Source organism: Salvelinus alpinus, chromosome 32 (assembly GCF_045679555.1).
Source record: "Salvelinus alpinus chromosome 32, SLU_Salpinus.1, whole genome shotgun sequence".
Taxonomy (NCBI): domain Eukaryota; kingdom Metazoa; phylum Chordata; class Actinopteri; order Salmoniformes; family Salmonidae; genus Salvelinus; species Salvelinus alpinus.
This window is the reverse complement of record NC_092117.1, coordinates 11389326-11411074: the sequence shown is the minus strand read 5'-3', so window position 1 is coordinate 11411074 and position 21749 is coordinate 11389326. Positions and strand designations below refer to the sequence as shown.

Here is a 21749-nt window from a genome sequence, read left to right as displayed (position 1 = left end):
TATCCTTAATGAAATGATCAAATATACAGACAACAAATTCCAATTGGCTATACTAAAACTCTTTAACATCGTCCTTAGCTCTGGCATCTTCCCCAATATTTGGAACCAAGGACTGATCACCCCAATCCACAAAAGTGGAGACAAATTTGACCCCAATAACTACCGTGGAATATGCGTCAACAGTAACCTTGGGAAAATACTCTGCATTATCATTAACAGCAGACTCGTACATTTCCTCAATGAAAACAATGTACTGAGCAAATGTCAAATTGGCTTTTTACCAAATTACCGTACAACAGACCATGTATTCACCCTACACACCCTAATTGACAACCAAACAAACCAAAACAAAGGCAAAGTCTTCTCATGCTTTGTTGATTTCAAAAAAGCCTTCGACTCAATTTGGCATGAGGGTCTGCTATACAAATTGATGGAAAGTGGTGTTGGGGGTAAAACATACGACATTATAAAATCCATGTACACAAACAACAAGTGTGCGGTTAAAATTGGCAAAAAACACACACATTTCTTCACACAGGGTCGTGGGGTGAGACAGGGATGCAGCTTAAGCCCCACCCTCTTCAACATATATATCAACGAATTGGCGCGGGCACTAGAACAGTCTGCAGCACCCGGTCTCACCCTACTAGAATCCGAAGTCAAATGTCTACTGTTTGCTGATGATCTGGTGCTTCTGTCACCAACCAAGGAGGGCCTACAGCAGCACCTAGATCTTCTGCACAGATTCTGTCAGACCTGGGCCCTGACAGTAAATCTCAGTAAGACCAAAATAATGGTGTTCCAAAAAAGGTCCAGTCACCAGGACCACAAATTCCATCTAGACACCGTTGCCCTAGAGCACACAAAAAACTATACATACCTCGGCCTAAACATCAGCACCACAGGTAACTTCCACAAAGCTGTGAACGATCTGAGAGACAAGGCAAGAAGGGCCTTCTATGCCATCAAAAGGAACATAAATTTCAACATACCAATTAGGATCTGGCTAAAAATACTTGAATCAGTCATAGAGCCCATTGCCCTTTATGGTTGTGAGGTCTGGGGTCCGCTCACCAACCAAGATTTCACAAAATGGGACAAACACCAAATTGAGACTCTGCATGCAGAATTCTGCAAAAATATCCTCCGTGTACAACGTAGAACACCAAATAATGCATGCAGAGCAGAATTAGGCCGATACCCACTAATTATCAAAATCCAGAAAAGAGCCGTTAAATTCTACAACCACCTAAAAGGAAGCGATTCCCAAACCTTCCATAACAAAGCCATCACCTACAGAGAGATGAACCTGGAGAAGAGTCCCCTAAGCAAGCTGGTCCTAGGGCTCTGTTCACAAACACAAACACACCCCACAGAGCCCCAGGACAACAGCACAATTAGACCCAACCAAATCATGAGAAAACAAAAAGATAATTACTTGACACATTGGAAAGAATTAACAAAAAAACAGAGCAAACTAGAATGCTATTTGGCCCTAAACAGAGAGTACACAGTGGCAGAATACCTGACCACTGTGACTGACCCAAACTTAAGGAAAGCTTTGACTATGTACAGACTCAGTGAGCATAGCCTTGCTATTGAGAAAGGCCGCCGTAGGCAGACATGGCTCTCAAGAGAAGACAGGCTATGTGCACACTGCCCACAAAATGAGGTGGAAACTGAGCTGCACTTCCTAACCTCCTGCCCAATGTATGACCATATTAGAGAGACATATTTCCCTCAGATTACACAGATCCACAAAGAATTCGAAAACAAATCCAATTTTGATAAACTCCCATATCTACTGGGTGAAATTCCACAGTGTGCCATCACAGCAGCAATATTTGTGACCTGTTGCCACAAGAAAAGGGCAACCAGTGAAGAACAAACACCACTGTAAATACAACCCATATTTATGTTTATTTATTTTAACTTGTGTGCTTTAACCATTTGTACATTGTTACAACACTGCATATATATAATATGACATTTGTAATGTCTTTATTGTTTTGAAACTTCTGTATGTGTAATGTTTACTGTTCATTTTTATTGTTTATTTGACTTTTGTGTATTACCTACCTCACTTGCTTTGGCAATGTTAACACAGTTTCCCATGCCAATAAAGCCCCTTGAATTGAATTGAGAGGATAGAGACAGAGAGAGAGAGGATAGAGACAGAGAGAGAGAGAGGATAGAGACAGAGAGAGAGAGAGAGAGAGAGAGAGAGAGAGAGAGAGAGAGAGAGAGAGAGAGAGAGAGAGAGAGAGAGAGAGAGAGAGAGAGAGAGAGAGAGGATAGAGAGGATAGAGGGGGCCATAGACTGTGTGCTTTACGATGTGAGAAAGACCAGTAGTTTGACTTACCCTGTAATACATTTCATCACCAACAACATAGTGGTTAGACTAGAGAGAGAGCCTATCTCCAGCTCTGTTATGGTGAGATAGCTAGAGCAGCTGGGTTTCTGCAGGATGCTGAGCTGAAGCAGATGTGGAGGAGTGCAGGAGACCACAACAGGGATATCAGAGACACTTGTTTTATTTTTTTCTGCCAGTGCCCCCCACTGGGACTCTGTGGAACAGCTCAGATCACCATCTCCACTAACACCACTTGTCCAAATAGAGGGACGGACCCTGCTTATACAGTGGAAACACAAACAGACCTTTCTCTGAAAAGAGCGAGATGGGAAATAAATAACACAGCGTGTGTGTATGCGCACACGTGTGTGCATTTGTCCATGTGTCGGTGCGCAAGTGTGTGTGTGTGTGTGTGTGGATGACCCCCTCCAAGTGCTCCTCTCACATCCTACAGGGGCCAGGGTTAGAAGATCACGCCGCCCCAGCATGGTCACGTTTCAGGGACTGGATCAGGCTGGACTGAGGGCCCCTCTAGCCCCACTGCTGCTGGGCCCAACAGATCTGAGGTCAAGGACAATGTTTGAACACCTGCCCAGCCCCTCTCAGAGCCACGGTGCAGCTTGGGGGAAGGATTGTTGTTTCCCAATAGGAGGAAATATCTGAGTCTTCAGATGGCCCTGCACACTAGTGGACACACCAATAGAGGATGCAGTACTGTTTATACAAACTGTACGTAAACACACTACCAGTGTTACACAACTATTAGAGTCAATGGCACCTGAGAGATGACAAATTGATTAAAGTAGTCAATTGCTGACATGATCAATAATGAAAGAAAATAAGATGCTATCTTGTAAATTGCAATCGTTGTGTGAGAGGGAGCTTACAGTACCTGAGAGTGTGTGTGTGTGTGTGTGTGTTAGTGTGTGTGGGTGAGTGTGTTTGTGCTCGCCTCACCTTCTTCTTGTCCCTCATGGAGCCTTTCCCGCGGACCATGATTTTACATCCTGTCTCTGCCTCCAGCTGCTTGGCTGTCAGCCCCCGTGGTCCCAGGATCCGGCCCACAAAGTTAAACTGCCAGAGAAACACAAACGCACACACGCATTAGAACCAGCGCTTAAAACCGGAGCAGTTCTTCAATGCAGACAACAGGTCACTGTATCATTGATATGTATGTATGAGGACATAGTAGACAGTTGAACGATATCTGTAATGGAAATGTTAATGGGTTTTCTCCAGTCTGACATGTTGAGAAGAGAGAGGAATCAGATACAAAGATATGAAAACACAGAGAGAAAGCACGAGAAAACAAGGTGAGGAGGTCTCTCAAGGGAGCCCCATGTTTGACCCCTCCATTTCGCTGTAATCTCACGGCCTTATCACCTGCCCGGTGCTCTGACACAACGGCGCTCGACGGCGACATCCGGGAGTGCCTTGCGACCAGCCCTGGGCCGCTGCTGACAAGATAAGGCTTAGCGATCGTTCCCCCATTGATCAGCAGCCTAGGCTCCTCTCTGCTCTTCTCTTCACTGGCCCTCACACTGCCTGTCAGTCAGGACTCAGGAGGGCTGCCTATCGATGAGCTGGGACTGAGACTGACACACAGACAGGTCCTGAACCTTGATGGACACGAGAGACAGACTGACTGACTGACTGCCTGACAGACTGAAAGGCTGCCTCACTAACTGACAGAAAGACAGATAGATGGTGTGACTGACTGCATTACAAAAAAAGTTTATGGCAACCATACCCCCTGAAAACAAGCAAAACAGTGAACAATGAAAGATTTTGCAGATTGGCATTCACCATTATCTCCACTGATCACTTCAGAGTCGACTCGACACTACAGGACGTAGGTTATGAAGACCTGTGGGAAACGTATAGACTGCTATGGTTACCTCCTCCTCTGTGGCTATTAAAGCACTGTGCAGCAAAAATAATGGAGCCTCAAGTATCGAGAATCCAGTCAAATGAGGTTCAGGGGCTGGAAGACGGATTTTCTTGCTGTCGGATGCGCAGCTCTCGTGTCAAAAGTGACGTACTGTGCGATGAGCAACGATGAATGTTTATCTTGTGCTTTGCCCGTAATGTGAATCACTTCTTTTCATTTGGCTCTCTCGCTCCCCCTTTCTCCTCTCATCTCTCCCTCTCTATGGGAATTATATTCATTGGTCTGTAATTCAGGGACAACTTGAAGATCCATCTATTTGTTATGTTATAATATCAACCAGAAAGAAAACAATGTTAAGTACAAAATGTGATATGTACAAGCCTAAAAACATTGTAGAATCTCCAGTTTCATCCTCCATAGCTCTAAATGTGAAGCTTGTGAGAGATGGACATGATAAACAGAGCACATGCTGTCTTTCCTTGTATTTCTGCCCTTGCTGAAAGCCCAGTTGTTTTAGCCATTTGTCAGCTGCCACAGTAAGATGTTGCACCTGGCATGGTTGAAAAGGGCACATTCTGCTGCTTTGCCATGAACTATGCCTTCATACACAACACACGCCGCTCCCAATGAGAAAGAAACCAACAAAGGCCATATCTCAGCATAGGGATACAGGGTACTCCACAGAACCAGCCTTCAGCATAATTATCAATGCCTACCATTTAAAATCATTCTGTTGACTTCACTTTGCAATCTCACTTTGATTGGGCATCACAGAGGTATACAGGTTTTCACAATGGCGCTTGAAAGCTCAGTCAGTCTGTGGTGTCACTCTAGTCCAGGGATGGGCAACTGGCGGTCCATGGCCCGCCCCCTTTAGTAGGGACCGCGGACCAATCTAAAACCATTTAAAAAAATTTGTTACTTACTGTTGAGTGTTAAAATAACAACACACAACGTGGAATTTCGAATTTGGTTGTGCATCAGCAGTCACACAATTGGCCGATGTGAACAAAAATGGTTTAGATTAGTTAGTAAGTTTACCAGCCAGCTATCTAAACCTGTAGTAAGCATGGTCCAATTACCAACTGGTATGGGGCCCACTGATCATCAGCTATCATTTCAAATTCAGCAAATATTTGCCTAGACCCTACGGTATGTGTAGAATTGCATGAAATAAGTTATAAAATTGCAAAATCTTCTCTCCGCCCCATGGAACGATCTGTAGATTTGCAGCGAACTTGCTTTAAAACGGAAATATTTTCTCTACACCTCATGGCAAAATGTGTAGAATTGCAGGAAATTGCAAGTACATTTTTTTCTCTTCTCTGTTTTGCTCGCAAGGTGGGGGTATGGATGTGGGTACGCAGACCCACGAGCCACTGCAGTCCCTCATGATGAGTTCCGTTTTTTTGTGGCCCTCACCCCCATCAAAGTCGCCAATCCCTGCTCTAGTCAATCAAGCGTTCTTGTCTCCTGGAGAAAAATATGTTCCAAGGTGCCCTTTGGGTCTGGACAATCAGAGAAACCACAGGACTTTCTCATTTTCATAAGTACAGCTCAGCTCACATTCACAAAGAACAAAAATCACATAGCTAGGCTACAGTACTTATCTCCACTCTCAGGTAGGGCTGTTGCGGTCATGAAATTTTGCCAGCCGGTGATTGTCAAGCAAATAACTTCCAGTCTCACAGTAATTGACCGTAATCAACATAAACACTTAGCATCTCCTGGCTTCCACTCATAGCCTACAAGCCACTGATGCAGACCTTTGGAACATCTACATTTGAAAAAGTCTAATAAATCCATGTAAAATAGGCTACACCATCACAATAAATCCATTATTTATTTTAGACAGGTCAAAACAGGAAATGAAGAAAATGTAGACTGGCATTATTTTATAGTATGAAGAATACAACTGAACATAGCTGAATAAAATATAAATAATATTTTCTCCAAATGATTTGAGGGAGTAGGCACATGCGGCTATTCTGTGTTGAGCGGTTAACAAAGAAACAGGTACTCCTATATGCTTAGTTTAGAGTTATTTATGTAACTTTAGTTGTGATACAAATGTTGGTCTATATGTTTTGATGCGACTCTAATGATGGTTTGAAAAAAGTTGCATGAAAGGCATGAGCTCTGCTTTGTTTTTTGGGCAGTCTGCACACACTTCATCAGTCTCTCATTCCCAATTTGACAAGCACTTGATAATGCCTTAAATTTCCCGGCTACATCCCCTTTGTGTGGTTATAATGCACCCTAAAAAAATCCATGCATTTTGCGGCCAGTGGCCGTTGTGCCCTTGGGCTGAATATAATAATTATAATTCCCTTCTCCCGGCTGCGTGCTGAAGCACCTCTTACTCACATGGCTCTCTGTGGTCTTTCTCACAGGCTACAAGTGAAGACAGACACATCGGGGATGCAACTGCGGGCGTCCTTATCCAATTCTGAGGTGCATATTGAAGATATTGGAAGAACTGTCCACATTTACTTTTCGTCACCCAACAAGATGAGTAGGCCTAACGAACAGCAAAAGCAGTAGCCTCTGTCAATCTACTATCCCCCATAGTACAAAAGTTGACCTATTGTATACACGATGCGTATGTATGCCAGTTAGGCTCTACACCCGTTGTAAAGCGGATTAATGTGATTAATTTTAAGAAGTTATTTGGACACTTTAATTGTGATACAAACTATATCAAAACATATAGGCCCATGGGCTAGGCTACATGAGGTGTGTGTCTATGATTTTAAAAAGTTGCAAAAAAAGTATGCTCTGTTTCTTACCTTATGCTGGACATCACTCACAAGTGATAATATATCCTTCACAAGTGATAGGCTACTATTGTCACCGATCACACTATTCTTGATTTAATCTTGTCTTTACTTATACTAAATAATATAGGTGTGAAATTAGTTTTGATTCAGAATGGACCATTATCATGCACCTGTCTCGAAACAGGGGCAGTGGGAAAATGTCATCTATCAACTTGAATGGACAACGCTTTTCCCGTGGTTCATTTTCATGCCAGCCAGGTAAGAAATACTGCTGTTGAAAAGAGAAGCAATGTGCTTATTATTAGGAAAGTTGAGAAATAAATATAGTAGGTCTAGCCTATAGAAAGCTGATGGGATCCTCCTCTTTTTAATAGATCGCTCTGTTTTCTCACACCATTGCACAGCCTATAGAGATGTTGTGCAACATGAGCTCACGGGCTCTCATGAAGTGTTTGATTCGATTTTTGAATACATTTGCATTGATGTCAGAGAGATTAGAGGGATTATGAGCCGTCCTCCCCTCAACAGCCTCCTGTGATACAAAGCCACTAGCCATAGAACGACCATCACTTTCAGCCTACAATTCAGGAGACAACATCAAGGCAGCTGCCAAGAGATTTAGGATATGGCTCTGTCTATTACACCCTGTCATGATGATGATGATGATGATAAGCATCCTCATGTAGACGATGACCATGTACTGTAAATGTTCTTTTCCTACCTACCACATTTCAACAAAATACCTGAGCCGTCTATTCAGATACTTGAGCCCTTTTTAGTATTCCAAAGCATGAGAAGACAAAAGGCATTATCATAGTCAAACATTCCCTCCTCCGTAAATTGGGTCATAAAAAAGCATCTGTGAATTCTGTGAGCGGCGTCGCCAGGGCTCTTTTACACACGCTGCCTTATTCATGTGACACAACTCCGACTCAACAAAGCGCAAGTGACAGTGTGGAAGTGAAAGGGGACTCAAAGCAACACTTCTTAGCGCCTCTCCGGTCTTCCTCCAGTCTTTTGGCGGTCTTCCTCTGTCACCTGCATTTTGATATCCCTCCTTCAGGAGCATCCTTCTCTCCTCGATATCCGGGAGCGCCTTGCAACCAGCCCTGAGGCGCCACTGACAAGATAAGGCTCAGCGATCGTTACCCCATCGATCAGCAGCCTAGGCTCCTCTCTGTTCTTCACTGGCCCTCACACTGCCTGTCAGTCAGGATTCATGAGGGCTGCCTATCGATGAGCTGGGACTGATACTGACACACAGACAGGTCCTGAGCTTTGATGGACAAGAGAGACAGACTAACTGATTGACTGATTGACAGACTGACAGACTGGCATACTGGCAGACTGGCATACTGGCAGACTGGCAGACTAACTGACGACTGACTAACTGACTGACAGACAGACAGGCAGACTAACTGATTGACATACAGACTAACTGACTGAATGACTGAGTGACTGAATAACTGAGTTACTGAATGACTGACTGACTGACTGACTGCTGGCAGTCACTATCAAAGTGTATAAAGTTTATAGCAACTATACCCACTGAATACAAGCAAAACAGAACAACAATGAAAGATTTTGCAGATTGGCATTCACCATTATCTCCACTGATCACTTCATGTAATACAGTCACATTGATAGTGTTTTGAATCAGAGTCGACTCGACACTACAGGACGTAGGTTATGAAGACCTGTGGGAAACGTATAGACTGCTATGGTTACCTCCTCCTCTGTGGCTATTAAAGCACTGTGCAGCAAAAATAATGGAGCCTCAAGTATCGAAAATCCAGTCAAATGAGGTTCAGGGGCTGGAAGACGGATTTTCTTTCTGTCGGATGCGCAGCTCTCGTGTCAAAAGTGACGTACTGTGCGATGAGCAACGATGAATGTTTATCTTGTGCTTTGCCCGTAATGTGAATCACTTCTTTTCATTTGGCTCTCTCGCTCCCCCTTTCTCCTCTCCTCTCTCCCTCTCTATGGGAATTATATTCATTGGTCTGTAATTCAGGGACAACTTGAAGATCCATCTATTTGTTATGTTATAATATCAACCAGAAAGAAAACAATGTAAAGTACAAAATGTGATATGTACAAGCCTAAAAACATTGTAGAATCTCCAGTTTCATCCTCCATAGCTCTAAATGTGAAGCTCTAATACCTATTTTTTAGTCTAATACCTATATTTTACTTAACAATTGCACTGTTGGTTAGGGCCTGTAAGTAAGCACTTCCCTGTAAGGTTGCATTCGGCGCACGTGACAAATAAACTTTGATTTGATTTGTGAGAGATGGACATGATAAACAGAGCCCATCCTGTCTTTCCTTGTATTTCTGCCCTTGCTGAAAGCCCAGTTGTTTTAGCCATTTGTCAGCTGCCACAGTAAGATGTTGCACCTGGCATGGTTGAAAAGGGCACATTCTGCTGCTTTGCCATGAACTATGCCTTCATACACAACACACGCCGCTCCCAATGAGAAAGAAACCAACAAAGGCCATATCTCAGCATAGGGATACAGGGTACTCCACAGAACCAGCCTTCAGCATAATTATCAATGCCTACCATTTAAAATCATTCTGTTGACTTCCCTTTGCAATCTCACTTTGATTGGGCATCACAGAGGTATACAGGTTTTCACAATGGCGCTTAAGAGCTCAATCAGTGGTGTCACTCTAGTCAATCACACTTCCTTTGCTCCAGGAGAAAATATGCTCCAAGGTGCCCTTTGGGTCTGGACAATCAGAGAAACCACAGGACTTCCTAATTTTCATAAGTACAGCTCAGCTCCCATTCACAGGGAACACAAATCACATAACTAGGCTACAGGGGGTGCGAAGGGGGGTGCTGTGGGATTATTTAAGATGAAGAGGTAGGGTTTCAGATGTTTTTGGAAGATGGGCAGGGACTCTGCTGTCCTAGCTTCAGGGGGAAGCTGGTTCCACCATTGGGGTTCCAGGACAGAGAAGAGGTTTGACTGGGCTGAGCAGGAGCTGCCCTCCCGAAGGGGTGGGAGGGCCAAGAGACCTGAGGTGGCAGAACGGAGTGCTCGGGTTGGGGTGTAGGGTTTGAGCATAGCCTGAAGGTAGGGAGGGGCAGTTCCTCTTGCTATTCCGTAGGTAAACACCATGGTCTTGTGGTGGATGTGAGCTTAGACTGGAAGCCAGTGGAGTGTGTGGAGGACCGGGGTGACATGAGAGAACTTGGGAAGGTTGCTCACCAGACGGGCTGCAGCGTTCTGGATAAGTTGCGGGGGTTTGATGGCACAAGCAGGGAGCCATAGTCAAACATCCCCTCCTCCGTAAATTGGGTCATAAAAAAGCATCTGTGAATTCTGTGAGCGGCGTCGCCAGGGCTCTTTTACACACGCTGCCTTATTCATGTGACACAACTCCGACTCAACAAAGCGCAAGTGACAGCGTGGAAGTGAAAGGGGACTCAAAAGCCACACTTCTCAGGGCCCCTTCGGTCTCCCTCCAGTCTTTCTCCAATCTTCCTCCAGTCTTCCTCCAGTCTTCCTCTGTCAACTGTATTTTGATATTCCTCCTTCAGGAGCATTCGTCTCTCATCTCCTGCTCTACTCTGCTTTGTGTTCCCTCTCTACTCTCCCATCACACCAAGTTCAGTACTTTGATGCATTTGGCAGTGATGAATGCCTCCGAGTAGGACCGAGGTGGGGTATCGGGCATATTGAGGCTGTGTGTGTATTGAGAGGACAGGTGTGTGTGTGTGTGTGTGTGTGTGTGTGTGTGTGTGTGTGTGTGTGTGTGTGTGTGTTAGGGTTGCATGATATGGGCCAGAAAAATCGAATTGTGATTTTCTTTTTGACCAAATATTGCGATTGCGATTTCACTTGCGATATAGATCAAAACACTTGGAGGAACTGTTGGAATCATAGAGGTAGAATGTTTTCCATTAAGAACCAAAGTGTAAAGCAGCATCGTTCCTGTTCGGAAACAATCTGTTGACTGCATTTGACCTAACAGAACAGCATGCAAACTTCTAGTGAATCTAACAGCGGGGAGGAGGAACTGTGCTGCTTGATTGGCAGGGGGCGGGGCTTGGTGTGTGTGGGAAGCAGCTGCAACGAAAGAGAGGGAGAGAGACGACAGAGTAAACTATAAAAATGGACTTTACACACGGCTGAGTGGCGTTTCAAAATAAAGCGAAATCTCTTGCCATATGGACATTGCACATGTTAATATTGCCCTATGGTGTGTGTGTGTCCTTGCCCGTGAGTGTCCTTGCCCGTGAGTGTCCTTGCGCGTGAGTGTCCTTGCGCGTGCGTTTCGAGAGGAGTACAAAAAGGGCAGAATTAGAATCCCATTTCCCATCTTGTCAGGCGAAATCTGTGCAAGTAACTGTCAATGTGAGAGAGGGAATTTGTGTGGAGGTTATCAGCGGTGGCAGGTGAGTGTGTTTCAGACAGGAACATTGTCTTTGTGGAGGGTGCCCCCTACCCCCTAACCCCCCATCACGTCCCTCTTCCAGTGTTTACCCTTATCCGTCAGGCCGTTGAGTGAGCCACACGGCAGCTGCAGCTCACTCAGGATCACGATGGGCATTCTCTTTCTTGTAAAGAACCAACACAGGCCCACAGCAGGTGCGCTGGGGTCAAACACAAATGTACGCGTGTCCACTGTCCATGTATTTATAAAGCAAGTGGGTCTCCCACAATCTCGGCCCAACAGCGCGATTTCCACCATGGGATTTGGATGGGTGGACACTGGAACGGGTGGATGGAATGGTACAAATCATTGGAGTGAAAATGGTGGATCCAAATCCCATCCATAGTATTGATCAGAGAGGGAGAGCAGCCTAACTACAGCAGCCAGCCGGAGACGCCAACAGGACAGAGACAGATTGACTTAGTGGACCCTGCAGCCCCGACTCAACCCACCTCACCTCCACTCCCCACTGCTCCCCCGAAACTAAGAGAGAGAGAGAGGGAGCAGGAAAGTAAGAAAATCCATTGAAGCTAATGGAATGTCTAATATCTGATTTTAAAGGACTCGCCCTATTTACCCAATCTGGACAGTGGAGATGAAGTGTGTTTTCCATCAGCTACAATAAAACGGGGGAGCTGAACATAATTAAGGCCATTTAAGACTGAGAGCACGATGGACCAACCACCAGACACTCACACTGATGTTATTATCTTATGAAGATAAACGAGCTAGCCGCTGTAATAGGCAAATTAATTATTGCATGGCTTCTAAATCGCACTCTGCTCTAATTCCCTTTTGCAGGATGTCTTTTGTTTTCATTATTATGGAGGACAAGAGGCTGAGCGTGGAAGAAGAAAGGCCAGATAGCTCCTTCAGGAGAGGGTGTGTGCGTGCGTGTGTGCACTGTACGTGTGCGCGTTCTTGTGAGTGATTATTGACCTTATCATAATTGACCCAATGATAAATACCAATGGACATTCATATATCTTTTAAAGTGTGTTTGAACATGAAACCCGGGAGAGCAGGGCCTTGAAAATAGTACGAGACATTCCTTTTGGCTCGTCGTAACAGTAATCAGAAAATGGCATCTACCTTCTTCCTATTTGGAATCATATATAATCCCACTTTTCATTTCCAGCGTAAATGATTTCCCTTCCCATAGATTTAGTAGACTGACATTGGTTTTGCGTCATCTGTTTGATCTGTGTGTGGTGAATGACAGAATGAGGTGAGCCTCATCCCGGCCTCAGCCCCTCATCCCGGCCTCAGCCCCTCATCCCGGCCTCAGCCCCTCCTGGGTGATGATGCTGTGTGTTGTCGGAGCGGTCCTAATGTCCTAATGAACCCTAATTAACCTTCATTAGCCAAGCAGTGATCCACAACGCCTGTGTTGCAGTGTTGCTGGCACCTTCCTCTCTCCCCTGCGTCTCCCCTGCGTCTAGCGCTGTTTATAATCATCGCATTAATGAGGGGGCTAATTTATATGCCATAGCTCACCTAATCACAGACACAGACAGCCCTCCCTCCTCTCCTTCTATCTCACCCCTTCACTCAATCTTCTTTGCACCTCAAGTGGACCTCCAGCAGCAGGGATGGGGGGGAGGGCTGCCCTCCTAAACCCAAAGTCACTCCCCCCTGCCCTGACCTCTCTCTCTCAAACACACACACAAACACCTATGCAAGGACGTGCACCAAACACGCACGTCCCTGCTCTCCCTCCCTCCCTCCCCCCTTGACGTTTGTGAAGGATGGCCAAGGCCAAATGAGAAGACCGAGGGAGAATCAATCCAGCCGCACATGCTTCTAATTAATTAATAATCAGTTGTGGTCTCTCTCGCTCATCTCCGCTGTGGACAAGCATGACCCAGAAAAGGACACGCAGCAGCCAAATGATGGATGACGACAGCTCATTCACATTGCCTGTCCCCCTCCCTCCACCCTCTTCCCTCCACCCTCCAACTCAGACTGTTGTATTCACCACAACCCCCAGAAATAGACTAGAATACCATCCATGGACCACTATCTAGCTACACTATTCCCTTTCTTTTTCACACACACACACACACACACACACACACACACACACACACACACACACACACACACACACACACACACACACACACACACACACACACACACACACACACACACACACACACACACACACACACACACACACACACACAGACTGAAATACCCGAATGAATGACAATACAACAATACAAACTGAGAGGCAATGCCCTTCTGGATTTCTGTATCTCACTGCCTAATAACATTGTTCTGCAAATTGGAACGGGTGTGGGCTGCCAAGCCGGTGGCGGCAGCGCTGCGAGTAGTTTGAAGGGGCAAATTCATTTCCGTGCCGCTGCTCTCCTGTCCCAGACACGAGGTTGTTTTCTCTCTTTATTAAACAGACCAGGCCAAGACTCCCCTGCCCCGATTCCCCCACCTCATCTCACTCACACATTCATCATCACCTCACACGTACACACACACACACACCCGCCCGCACATACACACAGTTCTTTGCAACCCACTGCCCTCTCACTCCTCATACCAACATCTCTCCCAGCGTCTCCTTCCATCGCGACACTTCCCCTTACTGTAGCTCCCTGCTTTACCCCCCACCTTCACTCCCTCTACTCCATGAAGCCACCCAGCACCTCTCTCAGCACCTCGTCACTTCTCCCTTCACACCATGCCACCCCCTACCCGCCCCGCCCCACCATCACCCATCTACTCATTTCGTCCTTCTCAATACCCCCATCTCATCCTCTCCAGGGTAGCACCCTATGCCTGCCTTTTATCATTACCCTCCAAGTGGAGGTAATTGGCATCCCTCAGTAAGTATGCCCAGCACGCGCACACACACACACACCATCGCTCCCTCCTCCCACCTGCTATGCCACCCGGTTCTATAATTTAAGTGCTTCGGAAGCAGCTCCATGAAGAGCCATGAACACACCTGCTTTCAGAGCTGACAGTTTGAAGTTAATGCTTTCCTACATCGGGGTCCTATGCAATTAGCCATTTCTTACTGTCTCCAGGTGAGAGGTGCTACCGAGGATCATTTAGCTATTTGATTTGGAATTTTAGGACCCCTTAAGGTAAAATCAAATCAAAAAATAAATATAGACGTTTTTGTGAGATGACCGATTTTTGGGATGCCTCAGGGTCTGACAAACACCGCTCTAGCTCTGCCAACTTTCACCGCAGATGCGTACGGGTGACGTCGGCGGATGTGGTGGATTACAGATATCTCTATCTTAAACGGGCAGATTTTGATGGGGGTGTTTTGATTATGCGTGGACATCGACTCTAAGGGGTTAACTACTCTAACCTGTGGAAAACACGTCACTATCAGTCATGATAACTGTATGCAAAACCACACACACACACACACACACACGCACACACACACACACACACACACACACACACACACACACACACACACACACACACACACACACACACACACACACACACACACACACACACACACACACACACACACACACACACACACACACACACACACACACACACACACACACACACACACACACACACACACACACACTCAGGGCTCCAGCACTCTCAGGTGGGGGCAACTTGAAGTACTGGCATTTCATCTCCCAGTGTTCCTAATGAACCCATCCTCAGTAATAATGATCCCCTCTGTCCTTCAGAGCAGCAAGGACAGCCAGCATCAACACCCAGTCACTCTTCTGCTGCTGGCCTTTCCAGGAGATTAGTAGAGCAGACAAACACACAAGGACGGATATAGAAACTAAAAGACCCATAAACGTAGCTCACACTATCTACAGCCAGGACAGGCAGACAGACTGCAGAGACAGTACCCCTCAATTCCTAAAGGAATGTCACCAAAGCTCAATCAATTCATACATCAACTACATTTACCACAATATCCATATTCACAATTTGTTACAAATTCATAACATGCAACATGAAAATGGCTCTTCTGGGGGAAGGAATCCAATATTTCCAGATACACTGGTCAATAGGAAACGGTCTGACTCAACCGCCCTGGGGAAATAAGGTGGCATAAACAACCATTTTATAGCCTTAAAACTTCAGCAGAAATACAGCGGACTAATCTGGACTGGAGCGGTGTGTTTAAACCTCCAAGGATTCACCTCCACTAATGCTGCCCACGCAAGAATCCGCCACTCAAAGAAACAAGTTCATTGGGATCAATCAGCTCGGAGCTCGACTCGCTCCCCCTGGGCCAGGAGGGTTAGGCGAGCAGGATCTGAAGGCGATTGCTTAAAAGATTTGTTAACTGCTAGGCAGGTTCAGGTGCGAGTTAGAATCAACATACGGTTGAGGGGAGTTCAATGTGAGGACTTCTACAGATTATTTGAGGTACATACATCTTCTGCCTAGTACCCACTATCTAATGTATTTCTGTGTTTTTTTAATGATATAATATGTTTACATGACTAATAATACCGAGGTAAAGAAACAGCACAGCAGTTCAGAAATGATATAGTAGATATGGTACCGGACCGTAAATTACAGAATTTTCTATTTTCAGAATCTTTCAACAATGTAGTGGTGATTGTACAGTACTGGTATGATTCAGATTAAGGGAATTCATTGAGGGACATTATTCAAGACCATGTCAATAAATACAGGGAAGGTGAAACTATTCTGCACATAGGACAATCAGTCCAATAACGGTAGCTATCCCTCAGGTTTACATGTCCAGTCAGAATCCCCCTCCGCCCACCTCCTAACCTAATCAATAACTGGGATATGGGCCCATCTTCTAATGCAGAGGAAACTAGATTACCTGGATTTGTAAAAACCTAGTAATCCAATAAGCTTTATACTGAATAGAGCTGCGCCCAGTATACCAGAAATGATATTATTCAGATGAATCTAGGAAAGTGCCTTGACGCAAACATACATTTTTCATTGGAAACTGGTGGTGGTCCTTCAGGTGCGCGCGTGTGTGTGGGGAGATGACGTGAGTGCGCGCGTGCGTGCATAATCGCACGACAGGTTGTACTCACATCGGGGTACTCTTTAACAGGGACAAAGAGCTTCTCCTGGAGCTGCACGATGGGGCCCACTGCGTCAGGGAGCTCGCTGCTCCTCTTCTCTGTGCTGCCGTTTAGCGTGTCGTTGTACATGTCCTTGCGCACCCGGCTGATCTCTGGAGGAGAGGAGGAGAAACAAACACGTCAGTCGGGTCATCGTCAGAGCAACAGAGGTACTGGTCTACACAGAAACTGCAATAAAGTGCGAGACAGATTGGTAAGGATACCAGTCACACCATAACGAATAAAGACTAACACGGGTTCATAGACCCGATCATACAACCACATATGAGTGACATATACAGTAGACCCTATATAGTAGTTGAAGAATCAAGACATCCCGTATGACAGGTAGAGACAAACACCTGTCTCCTTTAGCTACCTCTAACTGCTCTACAGATGTAAGACCTTACCACACCTGTCTCCTTTAGCTACCTCCAACTGCTCTACAGATGTAAGACCTTACCACACCTGTCTCCTTTAGCTACCTCCAACTGCTCTACAGATGTAAGACCTTACCACACCTGTCTCCTTTAGCTACCTCCAACTGCTCTACAGATGTAAGACCTTACCACACCTGTCTCCTTTAGCTACCTCCAACTGCTCTACAGATGTAAGACCTTACCACACCTGTCTCCTTTAGCTACCTCCAACTGCTCTACAGATGTAAGACCTAACCACACCTGTCTCCTTTAGCTACCTCCAACTGCTCTACAGATGTAAGACCTTACCACACCTGTCTCCTTTAGCTACCTCCAACTGCTCTACAGATGTAAGACCTTACCACACCTGTCTCCTTTAGCTACCTCCAACTGCTCTACAGATGTAAGACCTTACCACACCTGTCTCCTTTAGCTACCTCCAACTGCTCTACAGATGTAAGACCTTACCACACCTGTCTCCTTTAGCTACCTCCAACTGCTCTACAGATGTAAGACCTTACCACACCTGTCTCCTTTAGCTACCTCCAACTGCTCTACAGATGTAAGACCTTACCACACCTGTCTCCTTTAGCTACCTCCAACTGCTCTACAGATGTAAGACCTAACCACACCTGTCTCCTTTAGCTACCTCCAACTGCTCTACAGATGTAAGACCTTACCACACCTGTCTCCTTTAGCTACCTCCAACTGCTCTACAGATGTAAGATCTTACCACACCTGTCTCCTTTAGCTACCTCCAACTGCTCTACAGATGTAAGACCTTACCACACCTGTCTCCTTTAGCTACCTCCAACTGCTCTACAGATGTAAGATCTTACCACACCTGTCTCCTTTAGCTACCTCCAACTGCTCTACAGATGTAAGACCTTACCACACCTGTCTCCTTTAGCTACCTCCAACTGCTCTACAGATGTAAGACCTAACCACACCTGTCTCCTTTAGCTACCTCCAACTGCTCTACAGATGTAAGACCTTACCACACCTGTCTCCTTTAGCTACCTCCAACTGCTCTACAGATGTAAGATCTTACCACACCTGTCTCCTTTAGCTACCTCCAACTGCTCTACAGATGTAAGATCTTACCACACCTGTCTCCTTTAGCTACCTCCAACTGCTCTACAGATGTAAGACCTTACCACACCTGTCTCCTTTAGCTACCTCCAACTGCTCTACAGATGTAAGACCTTACCACACCTGTCTCCTTTAGCTACCTCCAACTGCTCTACAGATGTAAGACCTAACCACACCTGTCTCCTTTAGCTACCTCCAACTGCTCTACAGATGTAAGACCTTACCACACCTGTCTCCTTTAGCTACCTCCAACTGCTCTACAGATGTAAGACCTTACCACACCTGTCTCCTTTAGCTACCTCCAACTGCTCTACAGATGTAAGACCTTACCACACCTGTCTCCTTTAGCTACCTCCAACTGCTCTACAGATGTAAGACCTAACCACACCTGCTCTCACTTACACAACTCTGGTACATTACGTAGAGGAAACCATGGGCATACACGCATCAGAAAACACATCGGTGCTTGTCTGCCTAAATAATACTGTTGCAGGAAGAGCTGGTCACAAGCATATTCAAAACGCATGTATGAATGTAACATCTCTGGGTGGCTTTTGTCTCTTTCATAGTACGAGATGACTTTGATTCTGAAGGGATTGCTGAGTATCTCTCTCCACCATCATCCATCGACAATGACGTGTGGAAACGTTAAAGAAAGGTATGAAAACAACAATGAGACAATGCATACCTATTCATGAAAGCTGTCAACTGTCAAGCCTGCCAGCTGTGCCCCTATTACTGATAATGCATATATATGTAAACAATATCACACAGACAGACACACATTCAGACATGAGCCAAACATGACACGTACACACATACTTGGAAAAGATAACTTAATCCACCACATTAATTCAGCCAACACACACACACACACACATACACACTGGGTGGCTACGGTATGCCAACAACAGCTGAAGGCATGAAAATAACAGATATACATACATTTGAGAAGCTTAATTCAAAGGCTACAGAGCGACAGACAACTCAGACTGGGGAGTCATGTAACCTCAGGCATAACCTCAATAAACAAGTCGAACTGCTGGGCCTGTGGGCCTCCTCTCAAACTCTCTCAGCGGCAGAAAAAAAGACGCCAGTAAGTCAATACTGTAGTATTGATGACCGAGAGGAGTGAGAGAGAACGGGAAAGAGAGAGATGAGCAGAGAGAAATAAACAGACAGGGAGGGAGGGAGGGAGGGAGGGAGGGAGGGAGGGAGGGAGGGAGGGAGGGAGGGAGGGAGGGAGGGAGGGAGGGAGGTTAAATGAAAGAGAGGGACAACGTGAGGCACGCCTGCCTTGAACAAAACGTGGAGACTATATGTCATTCACATGGCCTGTGTGCACCGCAGAGGAGAAGCAGGGAGATGGAGGACCGGTAATCATGGTAAATTACTTTTAGAGACATTCGGTCCTTTTAACGAAGGGGGTTCTAACTCTCCGTTCCGTAGTTAAACCAGCGGATGTTATCCCCGAGGAGAGAAAGCAGGGAAGAAGTGAGAGAGAAAGCGAGAGAGGGAGAGAGAGAAGGAAAGGAAGGAAGAGGGAGAGAAAGAAGGAAAGGGAGAGCGAGAGGCAAAGAGAAGGCAAGAGAGATAAGAGAGAAAGAAGGCGATGGAGAGATGGAGAGAGAGAAGGAGTGAAAGAGATATATGGAGAAAGAGAGCGTTCTAAAAGGTGGAGAGGATCATTAAAACCACCACCTCTGTTAATATTTCATCAAATATATGAAATATCCACGTCCCTAGCTGCACCGGCACACATGGGCTAATTCTATGATATTCTCTGGGGCAAACCACGAAAGATGGAGAGATGTAATTAAAATGGAGATGGCTTCCTGACATACTGCCATGCATTCATCATATACAGTGGGGAGAACAAGTATTTGATACACTGCCGATTTTGCAGGTTTTCCTACTTACAAAGCATGTAGAGGTCTGTAATTTTTATCATAGGTGCACTTCAACTGTGAGAGATGGAATCTAAAACAAAAATCCAGAAAATCACATTGTATGATTTTTAAGTAATTCATTTGCATTTTATTGCATGACATAAGTATTTGATACATCAGAAAAGCAGAACTTAATATTAGGTAAAGAAACCTTTGTTTGCAATTACAGAGATCATACGTTTCCTGTAGTTCTTGACCAGGTTTGCACACACTGCAGCAGGGATTTTGGCCCACTCCTCCATACAGACCTTCTCCAGATCCTTCAGGTTTCGGGGCTGTCGCTGGGCAATACGGACTTTCAGCTCCCTCCAAAGATATTCTTTTGGGTTCAGGTCTGGAGACTGGCTAGGCCACTCCAGGACCTTGAGATGCTTCTTACGGAGCCACTCCTTAGTTGCCCTGGCTGTGTTTTTGGGTCGTTGTCATGCTGGAAGACCCAGCCACGACCCATCTTCAATGCTCTTACTGAGGGAAGGAGGTTGTTGGCCAAGATCTCGCGATACATGGCCCCATCCATCCTCCCCTCAATACGGTGCAGTCGTCCTGTCCCCTTTGCAGAAAAGCATCCCCAAATAATTATGTTTCCACCTCCATGCTTCACGGTTGGGATGGTGTTCTTGGGGTTGTACTCATCCTTCTTCTTCCTCCAAACACGGCGAGTGGAGTTTAGACCAAAAAGCTCTATTTTTGTCTCATCAGACCACATGACCTTCTCCCATTCCTCCTCTGGATCATCCAGATGGTCATTGGCAAACTTCAGACGGGCCTGGACATGCGCTGGCTTGAGCAGGGGGACCTTGCGTGCGCTGCAGGATTTTAATCCATGACGGCGTAGTGTGTTACTAATGGTTTTCTTTGAAACGGTGGTCCCAGCTCTCTTCAGGTCATTGACCAGGTCCTGCCGTGTAGTTCTGGGCTGATCCCTCAACTTCCTCATGATCATTGATGCCCCACGAGGTGAGATCTTGCATGGAGCCCCAGACCGAGGGTGATTGACCGTCATCTTGAACTTCTTCCATTTTCTAATAATTGCGCCAACAGTTGTTGCCTTCTCACCAAGCTGCTTGCCTATTGTCCTGTAGCCCATCCCAGCCTTGTGCAGGTCTACAATTTTATCCCTGATGTCCTTACACAGCTCTCTTGTCTTGGCCATTGTGGAGAGGTTGGAGTCTGTTTGATTGAGTGTGTGGACAGGTGTCTTTTATACAGGTAACGAGTTCAAACAGGTGCAGTTAATACAGGTAATGAGTGGAGAACAGGAGGGCTTCTTAAAGAAAAACGAACAGGTCTGTGAGAGCCGGAATTCTTACTGGTTGGTAGGTGATCAAATACTTATGTCATGCAATAAAATGCAAATTAATTACTTAAAAATCATACAATGTGATTTTCTGGATTTTTGTTTTAGATTCCGTCTCTCACAGTTGAAGTGTACCTATGATAAAAATTACAGACCTCTACATGCTTTGTAAGTAGGAGAACCTGCAAAATTGACAGTGTATCAAATACTTGTTCTCCCCACTGTACATAAAGTACACTGATACGCCCACAACACCCATGACTTAATTGGTTTCTTCACACGCAGGGAGGGTCCACCGAGACCTGCAAACACACACGACCAATGTGACACACACACAGAGAGAGAGGTACAAATGCCTCCTCCAGTAACCTCAGCCTTGACCAGCGTGGAAGTATGGTCATTATCCAGACGTCCATCATCATCACATTGATCCTGTATGTCGG

The 21749-nt window shown here is 45.6% G+C and overlaps 1 protein-coding gene across 6 annotated transcripts in view; it reads right to left on the bottom strand.

The window, feature by feature from the left end:
- The window catches only part of LOC139562310 (KH domain-containing RNA-binding protein QKI), a 97365-nt gene that overhangs the window by 48961 nt on the left and 26655 nt on the right, over positions 1-21749 (bottom strand). For all 6 annotated transcript variants that reach the window (XR_011672339.1, XR_011672340.1, XM_071379908.1 and 3 more), the window contains exons 2-3: positions 16520-16662; positions 3312-3428 (exon numbers count right to left, since the gene is read on the bottom strand). Coding sequence is in view for 4 of the 6 variants with exons in the window: in XM_071379908.1 (XP_071236009.1) it covers positions 3312-3428; positions 16520-16662 (260 nt within the window). In the remaining 2 variants the exon portion in view is untranslated. The remainder of the gene's footprint in view (positions 1-3311; positions 3429-16519; positions 16663-21749) is intronic.